Source organism: Aquarana catesbeiana, linkage group LG01, assembly GCF_042186555.1.
Source record: "Aquarana catesbeiana isolate 2022-GZ linkage group LG01, ASM4218655v1, whole genome shotgun sequence".
Taxonomy (NCBI): Eukaryota; Metazoa; Chordata; class Amphibia; order Anura; family Ranidae; genus Aquarana; species Aquarana catesbeiana.
In genome coordinates, this window is record NC_133324.1 from 95,483,100 (window position 1) to 95,500,621 (window position 17,522).

At 43.0% G+C, this 17,522-nt stretch overlaps 1 protein-coding gene across 1 annotated transcript in view; it reads left to right on the forward strand.

The window, feature by feature from the left end:
- The window catches only part of NNT (nicotinamide nucleotide transhydrogenase), a 188,551-nt gene that overhangs the window by 12,887 nt on the left and 158,142 nt on the right, over positions 1-17,522 (forward strand). The window contains exons 2-4 of the mRNA XM_073622115.1: positions 5,523-5,720; positions 10,932-11,161; positions 13,530-13,747. Of these exons, the coding sequence (XP_073478216.1) occupies positions 5,570-5,720; positions 10,932-11,161; positions 13,530-13,747 (599 nt within the window). The 5' untranslated portion in view covers positions 5,523-5,569. The remainder of the gene's footprint in view (positions 1-5,522; positions 5,721-10,931; positions 11,162-13,529; positions 13,748-17,522) is intronic.

A 17,522-nucleotide genomic window follows, 5' to 3' on the forward strand; every position in this document is an offset into this window, starting at 1 on the left:
CGATGTTCCCAAGTGTAACCACTTTTTTCAATTTTTGCACACATGTTAAAATTCGCATTTTAGGCCTGAAGATTAGCTAAAATCCCTAAGACCCCTTTCACGCTGGGGCGTTTTTCAGGCGCTTTAGCATTAAAAAAAAAGTGCCTGTAAAGCGCCTGAAAGAAGCCTCATCTGCAATCCCAATGTGAAAGCCCGAGCCCTTTCACACTACCAGCGCCCGAAAAATGCTGGTAAAGTGCCGCTTAACACTGGGGCAATTTTCAGGCGTTTTTTGGGCGCTGGCAGTGTGCAAGGGCTCAGGCCATCGGCGCACCCAGCCTGGTGGCAAAAACACGAAAGCACTGCAAAGAAGCTGCTTGCAGGACGCCCTGCCAGCGCAGCACCCCAGTGTGAAAGCACATTGGGATTGCAGATGAGGCTTCTTTCAGGCACTTTACAGGCGCTTTTTTTTACCGCTAAAGCGCCTGAAAAACACCTGAAAAACGCCCCAGTGTGAAAGGGGTCTAAACAGTATATATTTTCGGAAAACGGGGACACCTGATAATTGGAGACAGTTACAATCTTTTATGTTGCATATTAGTGCACGTGTTTATTATACCCATATTTTCAGTAAAAAGAAAAAAAAATACACTAAAGTTCATTTTATATATTAACCAGTTTGTTAATTTAACAGATGAGGTTATGATGAGTATATAGAAACCAAACACATTAAAGGAGTTGTAAAGGCCGAAGCTTTTTTATCTTTATGTATTCTATGATAAAAAAAACCTTCATTGTGTAGCAGTCCCCCTAATACTAACCTGAGCCCCATCTCTGTCCAGCGATGTCCAAGAGTCCCTCAGCCACCTGGGACTCTCCTGATTGGCTGAGACACAGCTGTTTTTGCATTTTTGCACGTATGTTTTAAAAAAAAAAAAAAAAAATCATTCTACGCCTTAAAATCAGTAACCCCCCCCCCCCCTAAAAAAAATATTATATGTTTGATATATTGTCTGAAAAGCAGACAATCTAGAAAATAAAATAGTGGTACAGTAGTTCCAGTTTTTTTTTGTTGCAAGATGTTAGGGTATTGGTTTATGAAACATGAAATTTTGGTAAAAAATACGCTAAACTTTAATTTTAAGGCACACCGTATGTTTGGTAAAATATGAAAGATGAGATTGCACCGAGTCAATAGATTTAAATAGATGAATTCCAGGTATGGTTTATTGTTACATTGGTCTAACTTGGACCGATTTTACGATATGTATATACCATATGTGGTAAATGCCACTGGAAGCTGGAAATCCCTGATACTACAGTGATCCCCACTTGCTTCCGGCACCTGTGTTGAGCGGACAGCCTTATGAATTCTGAATACAGGAGGTTGGCTTCTCCATGTGACTGTTAAAAAAATACTTTGCCTGGAATCCAGCCCAAACCAATTCTGGCACTTCTCTCTCCTACATGTAAAAAAATCATATTTTTTTTTTGCTAGAAAATTACTCGGAACCCCCAAACATTATATATGTTTTTTAGCAGAGGCCCTAGGGAATAAAATAGTGGTTGTTGCAACTTTTTATGTCACACAGTATTTGCGCAGCAATTTTTCAAATGTGTTTTTTTTGGGGAAAAAAAAAAAAAATAGTTTTGCGAATTAAAAAAAAAAAAAAACACTAAAGTTTTTGTATAATGTGAAAGATGATGTTACACCGAGTAAATAGATACCTAACATGTCACACTTTTAAAATTGCGCACACTCGTGGAATTGCGCCAAACTTCGGTACTTAAAAATCTCCATAGGCGATTGCATTCGAAAAAGTTTAAAGTTACAGAAGGAGGTCTTGGGCTAGAATAGCTCTCGCTGTAACGTTAGCGGCGATACCTCACGTGTGCATTGAACGCCTTTTATATATTTGGGCGCAGCGTGCGCGTTTGCTTCTGCGTGCGAGCACACGGGGCTGGGGGTGCTTTAAAATTTTTTTTTTTTTTTTTTTTTTTTTACACTTTCCCTTTATTTATTTTTTTGATCACTTGAGCAGCGGGGTACCCCCCACCCCCGGAAAAAAAATACATAAAAATGATCCAAAAGTTGAAGGGGAGGGGGGGAGGTGGCAGAAAAGCAGAGCTTCCCTTTAGGGGTGTAGTTCCACTTTAATGTATTTTGGGCCTGATCTTTACCTGTAAAAGCCTCTCTTGTGTAGACATCCAGAAGCTCTGAGACTGCCGCTGAGTGCCGCCATCATGGAAGTGATGTCAGCAGTCCCCTCAGACTCACCCGAGTATTCCTCTTCGCTCCTCCGACATTTATCTGACAAATTAAAAACAATAGATTCTTAGCAGTCTCTAATAATGCAAACACCATGTTATGGAGCCCGCTTAGGCTTTGTGCCCATTCATGCCAGGGCGATAGTTTGGAGTTAGTTTAACGCACACATGTTTAGCCAAACATTAACATGCGTTGTGTTAACACAACCCATTCATTTTTGTGGGCTTTCAAATGCACCACAACATCTAAAATCGTACCTGAAGTATTTTTGTTATTGCAGGGCACTGCAGAGTACAGACGCTACTATGTGATGTGCAGCAATGCAAGTATATTGGTGAGGTGGGAATGGGATGGGGTGGTATTCAAAATATGTAGCCCCGCAGTGCACCAACAGATGTTTCCTTCACTCAGTGGTATGCCCAGTGAATGAACAGCATCAGATGATACAGAGATGAAACAAATCCTCCTATATACTGTAAGTTGTACCTGTTTATCTGCAGTCGTCTTTTCTCTACATCTATTCTAAGTGCTGAATTTTAAGGCTTGTCTGAGCTGTCAGAAAAAAAAAGGAGGCAGAGAGATGAATTTACACTCTGCAGAGGTCAATGAGGAGAGCTGATTGGAGGGAAGGGACACACCCCCCTCCACACAGCACACAGGAACAGAGCTGAGGCTGTCAGTCACAGGCTGTGCTGGAGCTTCCTCTACTGTCACCCTTTTTCTCCTGGTGTCAGCAAAACTTGTCAGAAGTGATTCATGCTGATAGCAGAGGAAAGAAGCAGCAGACAAAAGTGACACTTAGGCTGGCCATACATTATATAATTCTCTTGTACAATTTTCCTTTAGATTTTCCAAAACCATGTAATAAGAGGTCAAACCTAAACACATTAAATTTTGTATACAATCAGGCAGGCCCTTGCACTACATAGTTGAAGGTAAATCTAAAGGAAATTGAAAGAGTATTGTATATGGCCTGGTCTACACTTATGCATTTTTAGTGCTTTTTGCATTTTGCAGATTTGTACTACAGAACGTGTTCCATAGGAAACCGTGTTATTTGGACTGCAGTGCAAATCTGCAAAAAAGCACTAAAAATTTTGCGTACAATGGCATCGCGCCAGAAACACAAGTGTTGTGTTTGTGATGCGATTTTTTTTTTTATGTGTTTTGCGTTGTGCATTTTTTATTTTTCAGTTTAAACACTGATACACAGACCAGAGCTTTTATTTCTTCTTGGGGATCCTGTTTCATTGTGCCCTCATTGGGTGGTGGAAGTCTGTGAAGACGCTGTTGCTGTGTCCGTTCAAGACCCTGGCTGGGTATAGAATCGAAAGTGCTTGTGATCTCCCGTAATAGGAGATCATAGGGAGTCGGTAAGCGGCAGTAGGATTAGAGGTGGAAGTCATCTTTCTGCACATCACTTTTCCTTTGGTGCACTGATATATACCATCACGTTGGATGTCACTTTATTGGATGGACTATCATCTGTTAATATTTATTCACAATTGTTTCTAAGCACAACTTTTTTTTGAATATCGCTGGTTGCTACGAAGCGGGCCAGGAACCCGGCCACCATGTCCTTGCCAATCGATGAGTCATCAGCTGTCAGTGGGGTTCCCCGCTGACAGCTGAATGTAAGAAAAAAAAGTTGTCAGCATGTGACGTCACTATGGGTGGTTCTCCGGGTGATGTCATCAGATGGCCACGCTATATAAGAAAAGGTAGACAGCGGGAGACAACGCAACTGAGGAAGACCGCGTTAGAAAAAGATTGTGTTTTTTAAATTTTTTTTTTCATGGGTAAGTGGTGGCGAGAAAGAAGACCGCTCAAGGAGAAGACTGCATCGGAGGGAGAAGACATCTGTACCGGAGAAAGAAGACCCACTGTAGCTATGAAGGGGGACATTTCATTTTTAAAAAAGAACTTGTCAAAAATGATCTCTTGTTTTTATTTATTTTATTTTTTTTAACACATCACTGCCTTGTGGGTGAATGGGTAGGGGGTACAATGTACCCCCTACTCATTCACATAGGGGGGCGGGATCCGGGGGCCCCCTTTCTTAAAGGGGGCTTCCAGCTTCTGATAAGCCCCCTGCCCACAGACCCCCACAATCACCGGCCAGGGTGGTGGGTAAGAGGCCCTTGTCCCCGTCAACATGGGGGCAAGGTGCTTTGGAGCGGGGGCAGAGCCACCATCCCCCATGTTGAGGGCATACGGCCTGGTATGGTTCAGGGGGGGCTCTTGCTCATCCCCTCCCTTTCCTGACCTGCTAGGCTGCATGCTTGGATAAGGGTCTGGTATGGATTTTAAGGGGAGGGGGGGGGCATGCTTTTTTTTCTTGGAGTGTGTGTGGGGGGGGGGTGTTCCTTCCGAATCATACCATTTTTTTTTTTTTTCTCCTTCATTCAGTTGTCAGTGGGAAATACCGATGACTCATCGGTTAAGGGCACGACGGTCGGATTCCCGGCCTGCTCTCTTAATTGTTTTGGTGGCCTTGAAACTCAAAGTGATGAGAGATCCAAAAGTTTCAGTTGCCAATGGAACAGGGTGAATATTCCAACGAGGATAGTAAATCTGAGGATACACCTTGCTTTGGAGAGATTTCTTCCCTTCCTGTTGTGTCTCTGAGAAAGGAAGTGGCTGAAAAATTCCTCAAAGCAACGCCAAAAATAATAAATCCGACAGGGATTTGAACAACTCTGCATTTAGAAGCACATGATTATAGATTGTATTTTTCTTCCCTAAAGCAGGACTTTACCTATTACAACTTGATAAAGTAATGTTCTTTAGCAAGCAATATACATTTCATATTAATAATTATGCTACCAAAATGAGTGTGTGCTGAAAATTGACTTCAGCATTGTTCTTCTGGCTGGAGGCTGCCATTTTGCTGAAGCCCAGGGTCCCTGATAGACAGTAAATCATAAGGCGAAACTAAACCCTCCAATTTAAGGGTTTCAAAAAACAGTTACATTTCTGGAATGCTAACTGTCACATTTGCTTGTGTCTTGGAGGGTTTAATTCTGCTTTAAGGCTGTCAGCAGATCGGCCTCTACAAACCCGGCAGTGCCTAGAAATGGAGAGCAACTGAGCATGTGCAGAACAGGGTGAGGCAGTGTATTACTGGATTTTAAACCATATAAATATTTATGTTTTACATGGCTATATCTGCAAAAGGGGCCAACCGAGGTGATCTATCAGGACTGAATTGTCTGACTAAAGTTGCACTTTAATTAAACATTTTTTTTTCATGCCATTGTTTATTTTCCTTCAGGAGGACTAACGTGCCGGACAGGGAGACTAGAGTGACATCCAGCCAAAATGGCGGGCCTCCTGAGATCCATAGCAACCAACTGTACAAGCCCCCTCTTCAGCAATGTCATTTCCATGAAGGCCCAGACTGTGAAGACGCCATGTCTGCGCATGTTCCGTACACACAAAATCCTCTGGTGCCAGAAGCCTGAGAAGCAAGGTAATGTACAGTCCAGACCCCGATTTTGAGAAGCAATGGTTTTATGAAATGTTGACTATATTTGCTTTTGGTTATTTACCTGTTCTGATTAACCCAACCTTACACCCAAATCACAAACAGAAAAATCAGCACTAGGGACATAACAGTAGGATGCCTCCCTTGTTCTCATTCCTCTTCTGTTAGTGAAAATCTTCCTCCATCCTGCCAATTCCCACCCCCGTCGCCATGATCTTCTGGTGCCACTGGGGTAATTCACCTAATGGGCTGTCACAGGCTCTCTACTATGCCCGCCCTCAGTCATGGGAGCCGTACTACAGCTTCTATCCTAAGAATGGATGACAGATGGATGATTGATAGCTCTGCCCCCTCCATTCAGAGATTGTGTTTCATACCTGGAAGCTGTAGTATGGCTTCTATGAATGGAGCAGCTGGGTGGAAATGGCGAGTATAGTCGCACTCTATTGATAAGAACCAGTGATCGCCTGTTGGTTGTATTAACCCCGTCACACCAGGAGATTATGATAGGGGGAAGGATGTGGAAAGATTTTCTTTAGCAGAAGTGGAATCGGCAGAAGGGACACACTCTACTGACTGTAAGTTATGTCCCTTGTGCTGATTTTTCTGTATGTCTGTCAGGTGGAAGTATTCGATTGGCTGCCGATTGGCTTCCACATACCGCTGGTAACGGCGCCCGCGGGGTTTGACTCAGTATACGGAGTCTTAATAGCTTATTACACATTTCCACCATTGTTGGACATTGCTTTGCAAAACAATTACCTAAACATTGCATGCTTTTTACATGCGTTTCTCCACCTGCTGTTACTCTAGCTGTGCATTTCATTATGGATTGTATAATGATGTATGGGTGTTACGGTGGGCAGTATACTTTACAAGGAAGTAAACCTTGAATGCATTTTTCCTTTATACAATCTGTCACCTGAAACCGCTCTGCTTTGGAGTTTTCCAGCCACAACTAGACAACTCTTGCAGAGAAAGGATAGTTGTGTATTTAAACAGTTCTGAGTTTACTAGTAGTGAAATCTTGATAAGCCGGTAAGTTGATGATTAATTGTTGCTGTCAGTAGAGGTCAAATCAAGAGCAGTGCCAGGCATCTCCCAGTTTCATGGTTTATGGGAAAATTGGACTTTAAATTACTAAGTGCCTTCTGTAGCAATTGTATATCTTATATTTAGCAATAGTGTGGATTTCCTGTAAAGAAAATACATACGTTTTTATAGTTTTTATTTCCTGAGTTTGACTTTGATTAGTGTAAATAAGCTTTTCACTTCTAATGGTAAGTAGGAAACCTACCTAAAGGCCCCAATTGCAGATATGTGGGGTCTACATACTAGGACCACACAGCGTGCATCCCTATGTCTGTGCACCTGGGAGGCACAGGTGTAGCATTCAGTTCACTGCTTGCAGCCAGTCAGTCTCTGGCAGGCTTTGGCTGGACGTTACTGAATGCTAAACTGAATATCGAAGCTGAAAGCAATACTAGAGATGTGCACAAGGTGGCAGTAGAGACCAAACGTGCAGATGCAAAATTTTCTATTAATGAATTCCTCACAATAAGGTAAATAACAAATGATTTCCATCACAAAACAAATGGCATGTATAACAAAAAGGTGGGTGATAAATCAATCAGCGCTTATGCAAAAAAAAAATTACACTGGATAGTGAGGTGAAAATGTGACAAATAAAAAGTCTATGAAAGAATCTTGAGATTGAAGTGTCAAACAGTGAAATATAGTGCTACAGTCTTATCCGTGCAAGCTAATAGATACAAGCAGATGTCTCTTCATTCCATGTAGTGACACATCTGTGTGGAGTGGTCTCTCACCTTACTACTGTAAGATATCAGCATCGGAATACCAAAGATTCCAATATCCTCTGGGTGGTCATGGATGGATGATGGCTTTAAAAAAATCTTGATTTTTTTTTTTTTTTTTTTTTTTTCTTCTTTAGGGATCCTCCTCTCGTGGTCCCAAGAATCAATGCTGGGTGGTGGATGGTGGAGGGGGGGAGAGGGATGCAGAGGAAAGAAGGGGAATGCCCAGATAGTATAGTATGTAATGTAAAAGTAGTTTTTTTATTCAATAAATATCGATAGAGCATTCACAATTTAGCAAGGTTGAACATATGATAACATCCACGAGCGCTGTCACTTTGGTGTGCCTGTTAGCCAATCCCAATGGGACTTGAACACTCTACAGGCGTTAGGGTGGAGTGCTGTACCCATGCCTCTCGGATGCATGAAAACAGCATGTGCATCTAGATATCCCTGTGTTCAAGAGGCCTAAAAATGCAGGCACCCCCTTCTCGGAAAGTCGCTAGGAGGTTTTACTTTGCTTACTTATCTTTTATACTATCTATCCACCACCAATATGTTTTGGAGGGGTGTTTTCTTTATCGTACATCACGGGACACAGAGCAGCCATAATAATTTGTGGTTATATGCCACCTATAGGTGAATGGACACTGGCAGATCAATCAAACAGGAAGTCCTCCCCTATATAACCCCTCCTACACAGGAAGTAACTCAGTTTTTTCCGCTTCATTGGATAGGAGAGAACATTCTTTGAGGTTTGCCTGTAATGCAGCCTTACAGCGCTTGACCCTGCGTAACGGAACCCTGTGCAGTGTTTGTTCTGACCAAGGTACTATCAGGAACCATGAATCAGACCGAGACAGAAGTAAACAGAGTAAGCGTAGTCAAAACAAGCCAGAGTTCAGTAACCGTTCGGGTAGTGAGCCAAGCAAATGTCAGAGAGCCGGAGATAAACGTAGTAGAACAGCAAGCAGGATCAGGAGCCAGAAGGAACGTCAGCCGAGCAAGTCTTCAACAGGAACGCAGGAGAACGTCTCTGTGATGTTGACAAAGGCGAAGGCAGAGATCAAGTGAGCTGGACGACTTTAAGTAGGCAGGACTGATGAGCAGAATCAGCAACAGCTGGGTAACTGTGGAGAGAGATGGGAGCTGGCAATTAGCCGACAGCTGAGCGGTCAGCTCAGGGAAAGAAGGGCTGAGCCCAGCCCTGACAGGTACTTTCCTGCAGGGTGCTATACAGGTCCAGGGGAGTGGACCCCACATTAAGGGGGACCCAGACCCTGAAGGTCTTTTATGACAATGCCCGCCGTGATGGGTGAAGGTTGGTTTCCTGTTATGTTCAGAATCCTGCAGCAGGAATAGTAAGTCTGCATTTTTGCAGTTTCTCTTAAAAAAAAAAAAAAAGAGATCTGACTGGTGTTCTCTCAGTGGCCACTGGGGGGGGCAGTGTGCTGTTTAATCATGCTCTGTGTACTTCTTAGGAGAGTGGGCTGCTGTTTCTCCTTCAGCCACTAGATGGCGCAGGCTTGTTCAGTATGGCCTATTTCTATACAGGCAGGAAGTGGAGGGACGGCCATGTTTACCATGTGGACAACGGGCTAGCAGGGCCTCTCGAGACGTAACAGCAGCCCATGGATACTAATGAAGTGTAAGTTTGTACTATGGGATAAATGTGTGGCCAGACAAGTCATGATTACATACTGCATACTTGCTGCTTAATCCAGGGGGCCTGTACAACTGTAAGTCGATACACCCCTATACGGGTATCATTGCAAAGGAGTTGTGTCTTCAGAGTAATGTGCATTTGGTCTGCAGGAGCTTATTTTTAGGCTGCTCTGAAGCAGAAAAAAGGCTGCATGGGATGCATAGGTGCTTGGCTAATCCTGCAGCATTAGTATGGGGCCAAGTGCAGTTGGGCAGGTGCAGCATAGTATACATGCTTGCAAACTTGTTGCTTAAACGCATGTTTGAATATACACATGTTTTGCATAGATACGTGTGGCATAAGCGCATGTTTGAAAGAACATGGGTATCGGTGCACTTTAAGGAGTTGTGTCTCCAGAATAGCATGCATTTGGTCTGCAGGAACTTAAAGCAGAACTTCAGTCAACTTTCCATGTATTAAATCTTCTGCCCTTGTTGTTTTAACTTCGGATAGTAAAATATTTTTTTTCTGCCACTAAATACCTTATACAGCCCACTTCCTGCATCTTGTCTGGTCATTAGCCTAGACTTATGACGTTATGCACAGCTCTCTCTCACTCTCGTGAGAGTTTGCCAGGAAGGGAGGGGGGGATGAGTCATAAGAGGGCCAATGAGAGCTGCGGGGCTGCAGAGCTGGAGGTGTGCGCGTGTGTGTGTGTGTGTGTGTAAAGCCAAGAAGTGAACAGGCAGCAGCTTCTGCTGCCCACAGTTAAAATGGTTACAGCCAGACTGAGTGGAGGGAGATTTCTGAAGCATATTTGGCAAGTACTGAATCACAGTATATAGAAAATAATCTGCAAAGTGGTTGGAGGGAATCTCCAGAATGGCAAAGATGTTTTTATTACATATTCTGTGAGCAGACTGCAGTTCCTCTTTAAAGAAAATGAATTATAAGGACCAGTTCACACCACAGAAACAGTCTGGATGCACATTTTGATGCGTTACGGTGCATTTTTCCCATCGTGTTTTTTTCTTTGCTCTAATGTGTTCCGGTGCATTTTTGATGCCTTCTGGTGCGTTTTTGATGTGTTTTGCCGTGTTCTAGTGCAGTTCCTGGCAGAAAAACTGCAGCATGTTCTACTTTTGTTGACTGTACTGGAAAGCACTGCACTAGTGTGAACTTTGCCAGTAAAATCCATGTTTTTGATGCAGAAAGAAATGCCCCGGACTGCATGTGGTGTGAACCAGTCCTAAGACTTTACACAATTTTTATTTTGATGCTTCTTGGGTGTATTTAGCTGAAACTTAAAGTGGTCTCTCTCGCTTCTCTCTTCTCTTTCTCATGTGATCTCCCCCATGTGACTTTGTTTGGGCCTGATTGGCTACCACCAGAGAGGTGGGCAGTGAAAATCCTCAAATCAGGTCCTGCACCTCCCACACATGCTCAGTGTGGATGCCATGTATTTCAGTGGAACATTTCTACACCATCTTCTTTACAGTAAAATGTAGTGGCACGTGTGATGTGTCAATTAGTATTTTTATTAGAGTGATAAGGGTGACGTTGTAGTTTTAACGAAGCCCCTGATTATAGAAATGTGGCTGCCATTTTTATTAAAGGTACAAGTGGCGGGGCAGTCACCATGATCCTGAATTCAAACCTTTGGTGATCAGAATAGGTGACCTTTTGCAGCTCTAACCTTCAGTATGTAACCTTTGCATTTTGTGTTCCCTCTAGGAATCCCATACAAGCAGCTGACAGTTGGTGTCCCAAAGGAGATCTTTCAGAATGAGAAAAGAGTGGCGCTGTCTCCTGCTGGTGTCCAGGCTCTGGTTAAACAAGGTTTCAATGTTGTGGTCGAATCAGGAGCTGGTGAGGCCTCGAAATTCTCAGACGATCAGTATAAAGAGGTTGGGGCGAAAATCCAAGGAACCAAGGAAGTGTTTGCATCAGACCTCATAGTTAAAGTAAAGAACCCTTATTTTTTATTATATAATGTAAAATTCTATATGTAAAGGTGTTTTGCCTACCAAAATAAATTTAATAGCCAGTTTACTTATCCAGCCACTATTCAATGTCCTGTCCATGTATTGTTAGATTAAAGCATTGATTTGAATAGTGAAGGAACGTCAGTTTACTGATAAGGTCATGTCTGTGCTCTGTCTTCAATCAGCAAGCTTTGTTAGATTCACAACACTGCACAAGGCAGTAAAGCATTATTGGCTAAGAGTAGTGCCCCAACCTCTCCTCTTCTGAGATATGTATGGATTTAAAGAGGATAGTACAAAGACGCTTTTTGGGATTGATTTACAAAAACTGGAGAGTTCAAAACCTGGTGCAGCTGTGCGTGGTAGCCAATCAATAACCTCAACTTGTTCAGTTAAAGCGTTTGTTAACCTAAAAAAAAAAAAAAAAACGATCCTGTTCCCTTAAAGCATGTTATGTAGCATAACGCTTGTGCTGTGTCATTTGGCCCCCTGTTACACCTAAAAAAAGAAAAAAAAACCTGGCTGATCCTGCCTGGCTATACCCTTCCTCCTGACCACAGTTTATTATGGCTGCTGAGCCCTGACACCGTGATCAGTTGACGTGCCTCCGTCATCCGCAGCTGTGCTCTGTCCTTCGCTGTCCTCTCCCCCGTCCTCTCCTCTGTCCTGTCCTTCCCTGTCCTCTCCTCCTCCCTCTCCTCTGTCCTGTCCTTCCCTGTCCTCTCCTCCTCCCTCTCCCCCCTCCCCCCTGTTGGCTTGTGTCAGCACCCGCCCCCTCCGCTCCTGCTGCTCTCATAATTACTATAAAATAATCCCATTCCCTCTGTAATATAATGTTAAGTTCCCCCATTGCCTGTGTTATTTAAAAAATATGCTGATCTGTACCTCTATTACATCGTCTTCCGGCGATCAGGTGACACCTCGGCTCTCTCCTCTCTTCCCCTCCTCTCTGGCTGATGTCAGTGGGAGTACTCTGCCTCACCCGCTGGAGCTGTCAGCTGGGCAGAGGAGAGAGCCAAGGAGTCACGTGAGCGCCAGGAGCCGCTGTGATATAGGTGCAGATTAGCATATTTTTAAATAACACAGAAGCACATATTGTTATATTACAGAGGGGATGGGAGCATTTTATAAAAGTGGCTTAACAACCACTTTTAAGCTTTGGCAAAAAAAAAAAAAAAACAAGGAAGCAGATTTGGTTTCTATGCACAGCTGTACTCTGCACTGATTTCCACTCTTCAGCTGTTATAAGCGGTTATACTGGGGCCATGGATGCAGCTGTCAGCCATAACCCCAGTATTAAAATTATCTGCCTGTGATTCCTCAACCTGTAAAAGTGATCGGAGTAGCTGATTAGCCACTGAAACACTTTTACAAGCAGTGAGAGGGGTCGTTTCTCCCAACTCCCCCCTGCTGCGCTCTGGTCCGCGTACCTTGTTTCTGGGCTCTCCTGTTGCACTGGGGAGCCCGGGATCCAATCCAGCGGTTGCGGCTACTTACAATAGAGATAATCAGGGACCGCAACATCCCGATCATTCCTATGGTCTAGGAAATTGGAAGTGACAAGCATTTTGTCACTTCCAGTTAGGGAAAATGTAAACTGAGCCATTTTGTTTCTGGAAAGCAGGAGATTAGTTTTTTTTGTTTTAATTTTTAAATCTCATACTTTCAAGGGTAGAGGATAGATCTGGGGTCCTATTTGGTTCTAAAGGCAAAAGTTTTTTTTTCTTCTTTTTTTTTTTTACCTTTGTGCATTCTCTGCATTGGGGTAAAAAAAACATTTCAATACCATTCCCCCCCACCTATTGGTCATCGGCTCCTGCTGCTGTCAGCTCTTGTAAGGAAGGAGCAGGGGGGCATGGCCGAGTTGTACTGTGTGTATAGACGAGCACAGCCTGGCTCTAGAGCATGCCTGCACGTGTACTCCCGTAGCACAGTGCTATGATGGCACACAAAGGGAAGGGGAGCAGACAGAACCCCAGAAGAGGAGGTAAGGGACCATTCTCTGTAATACCATTGTAGTTTTAAGTATAACATTATTTTTTTTTATTTTTTTTTTATTCGAAAAACTGTCTTTAGAATTACTTATATATGTGTATGTATATATATATGTGTGTGTGTGTGTGTGTGTGTGTGTGTGTGTGTGTGTGTGTGTGTGTGTGTGTATATATATATATATATATATATATATATATATATATATATATATATATATATATATATATATATATATATATATATATATATATATTGTGTGTGTACTGTACATAGTGGATGAATAATGAAAGGGGGAGAGACCAAAAATCATAATATTTTTCCTTTAATCTGAGACTTTTGTGTGTTCTTCCAGGTTCGGGCACCGATGTTGAACCAAGCGCTGGGTGTTCATGAAGTGGACCTGTTCAAACCATCCTCCACACTTGTCAGCTTTGTTTACCCGGCACAGAACCCAGATCTGCTGAACAAATTGTCAGAGAAGAAAGCAACGGTCTTGGCCATGGACCAGGTGCCACGTGTAACCATCGCTCAGGGATACGATGCTCTGAGCTCCATGGCAAACATTGCTGGGTGAGGATCCTTTCATGTTGTGACATGGACTTTGAGCAAATAATGTCATCTTGGGGCCATGATAAACGACCAGCTGCTTTGGCCCAGACTGCTCTGTGTTGTAATGGTTCAACTTTGCCCTCCTTTTTTTATGTATTTTTTCTTATGTGAGTCGAGATTGAGTTCAACAGTTATCCATTGCTGTTAATTCAATATTTATATTCCTAAATGTGCTTTTTGTTACTAAGTTTAGATTTTTCTTTTATTTTTGTGGACTAATACTATTATACTGTATAGATATGTTGCCCAGTGGTCTTTTCTCATGTCCATTTTTCTGTAGACAATTGCATAAAGTATGCATGGACATGTAGTTGTAGCAAATTGTGTAACTCCAGTTGTGTTAGAAAAGGCAATCCTTTATAGGAATTCTTGTAAAGAAAGCAGCAGTGTCTGCATCCCTTTGGAATGGGACACGCCATAGAAATTATATTTCTGGGGACATTCTTTAAACACCTCCAGGTTGCCTGATGAAAAAAAAGCAACATTCCAATTATTCGACAACCTAAAAAAATGACTAAGAAAAGAGCTTTTAATACCATTAAAGCTGAACTCCAGGATAAGGGAATATTGTCTGAATACAAGAGCCATGTGTATTCTTGCTTGATTCTTGATGGTATGCTTTGTGTATTTCTTCCAGGTCTGTGCAGTAATTCAGTGTGAAACTTTGTGTAGATGTTTCCTGTAGTAAAGACCAGTCACTGCTCTTCTCTGTCCTTGTGCAGGGTGACTGGTCTGGTCTCCGCCCCCTCCTGAAGTTTTCTGCAGGCAGCCTGTGGTAGGTGGAGCCTGCTGGGTCCCTCCTACAAATCTGCTGTCTGCACAGGCTATGTACAGCACAGTGGCTTCACTGCTACTATTACAAAGTACTATCTGCATTTTGTAAAAGCATATGGTGAACAAAGTGGATTTCTATTTTTTGCACTATTGAGAAATATTTTTGAAAGGTTTTTTTTCTGGCCAGGGTTCAGATTTAAATAAAATGTGTAGTTATTATATACTGTATGTTACATTCATTTTGGGACCAGTTCCTAACTATTGTTAGACAACCTGCAGTGCTTAATAGACAATGCGGATAAATGCAGGAATGGGGAGCAAAGTCATTTTACTGTGTTACTCCCTGTTGCAATTGTCTCTAATGTTTCCGGCACATAAAAGTATCTGCTTAATTTAAAATTTAGTATTTTTTTTTTTTTTTTTATATCCGGAGTTCATCTCAGGATGCTGATGTAGTTGCGACATGCTTCCTGACTGATGCACCTCTGCCCCTCATATCTGCTGAAAATGCACACAGCAAGTTTTCTCTACTTCCTGCTGCTTTCTGCTACAGAGACCCAGCCACAGAAAACAGTCAGAGCCACCTGGGTTATTGAGGCTTTTTCATTCTGGACACTTCCTCTGCCTCTGATTCTGTTCATGAATCAGAGATGGAGCCTCTAAACCTTTTTGATTAAAAAATAGAGAAAAACGATGGTACGCAGATATTGTAGTTTTTCTGTTGATGTCCTAGAGAATGTAATTTGCCAAGTCTATAGGATATCTCTTATCTCTGGCGGAATATGTGCTTTAAAATCCTGGCCTGTTGAACTTGCCTTTGTAAGATGCATCTTATATGCATTCATTTTGATGGTGAACCCTTATTTGAGGGATCCCTTGATCTATTCCTCAAGAAAATCACTGGGTAAAGGTGCTGTTACCCCTCAAGAATAAGCCAAAGTCTCCTGCGACTACTACCTCTACTCAGCCAAAGAGGACTTTTTCCTCTTCCCCCTAGGCATCAGTCTCAAAACCAAGGCATAGTACTTCCTTTCATTGCAAGCCTTGAACCCCTAAATCCATCACATCTGTTCAGAACTCGCCGAAATGGGGGGGGGGGGGGGGCGGCATCAGTTGGCATTTACGTCTGCATCCCACCCTCCAATCTAACAGTTGTTGGCTCAGAAACAAGCAGTTTTACTGGCCGCCTTGCACCATCTTTAGTCACGATGAGTGGTTGTACCAGTTCTGTCAGTGAAATGTTTCTGATGTTTTTATTCAGACCTCTACGCAGTCCCCAAACCAAATTGGGGTATCCACCTTGTATTGGACTTAAAATCTCTAAATAGATTTTTGTCTACCTGGAGAAAATAAGCAAATTTTGTCATTGCTTCTTAGGGGGAATTTCTCACACCAGTAAGACATACAAGATGTCCATCTACACATCCTCATTTCTCTCTCTTCATCAATGCTTTCTGCGTGGAAGACCATCACTTTTTTAGTAGCGCTGCTGTTTGGGCTCTTGTGCGTTCCCAGTGTTCAGAAAGTGCTTTCCCGCGCTTTTTGCTTTTCTGCGTACCCAGGGCATTCATGTCTCAGGGAGGTATTGGATTACCTTTTTGCTGAAAGACTCCTGACAGCCACAACCTTGTCTGCCAACATAAAAAGGACTATTCACTCCCCTCAAACCTTTTGGCTAGTTAATCAACTTTCCAAAGTCCTTCCAGCCCTCATGTTGTCCTGAGTACCTGGGTCTAATTTTGGACACAGCTCAAACCAGAATTTTCCTTCCTCCAGAAAAAAATTTAGGTCCTACATGCAGACCCCCAGATCTAAAAGGCACCCCACAGTTTGCTTTCACATGAGGGTTCTAGAGCTATTGGTGGAGCTACTTTGTCCAGTTTCACTCCAGGTAACTTCAGCTCCACATCCTCATGTCCTAGAACATGGGTGCTAAACCTGTGGCCTTCCAGCTGTTGCAGAACTACAAGTCCCATGAGGCATTGCAAGGCTGATTGTTACAAGCATGACTCCAAAAGGCTGAGGCATGATAGGACTTGTAGTTCCGCAACAGCTGGAGGGCCATAGGTTGAGCACCCATGTCCTAGAACAATCATATCCACTCTCCGAACTGTCCTGTGCGTCTTTCCACACAGACAAATCTGCCTTTGGCATGGTGGATATTTAACTCTGCCTTGGAGTTAGTAAAGTCATACCTTCACATGCCCTGGAAAGTGGTGACAATGCCTGGATGGGGGGTTACTCCAAACCTGTCCAGGGAACTTGGTCCTCAGAGGAGTCAAGCCTCCTTATCGACATTCTGGAATCGAGCCATCAAATTATCTGATCAATACTGGACCTCCCCTTCTGAGGGTCCGTTTACATCCGACTGCCCATAGAAGAGAGTGGGCTGTGTCTGCTCTGCATAGGCAGAGCGAATACAGACCAGCCATCTGCCTGCTCAGCAGGGATCAGATTCCCTGCCAAGCAGGTGGACCTCAATGCAGCCCACCCCGTGTGGAAGGGGCCTTGGAGCATCCTACCTAGGAGGCCGTGGGCCTTCGGACCACTGCTGTTCTTACAGCTTTGTTTCAGTATCCAACCTCCTGAAGGCAGCAGCATACCCCAATAGATCAGAATTTTTCGTCCTGTGTCCATTTAATGTACTCCAAGAAAAGGATGGTAATTCAAAAATCCTATTATTCTGCATGATCCTTCAGATATCAGGCAATGGGGATGAAAAATACAGTTGTATGTCAATTGCACTTTATTAGCATATGGTCATAGTATGACTGCTTTTCTTAAACATCTGGATCTACTTGTACTGCTTTTTTTTTTTTTTTTCACCATCTGAGCAGAATGATTTTTCTGAGTGGAGCTTGCTTTAATCACTAAATGTGCCCCCTCCCTCCCACGCAAGCACTGTAATGTTTTTTTTTCCTCCAGAGGACTGGGAGGGGGCTTTACTTTTTGAGAAGCCACG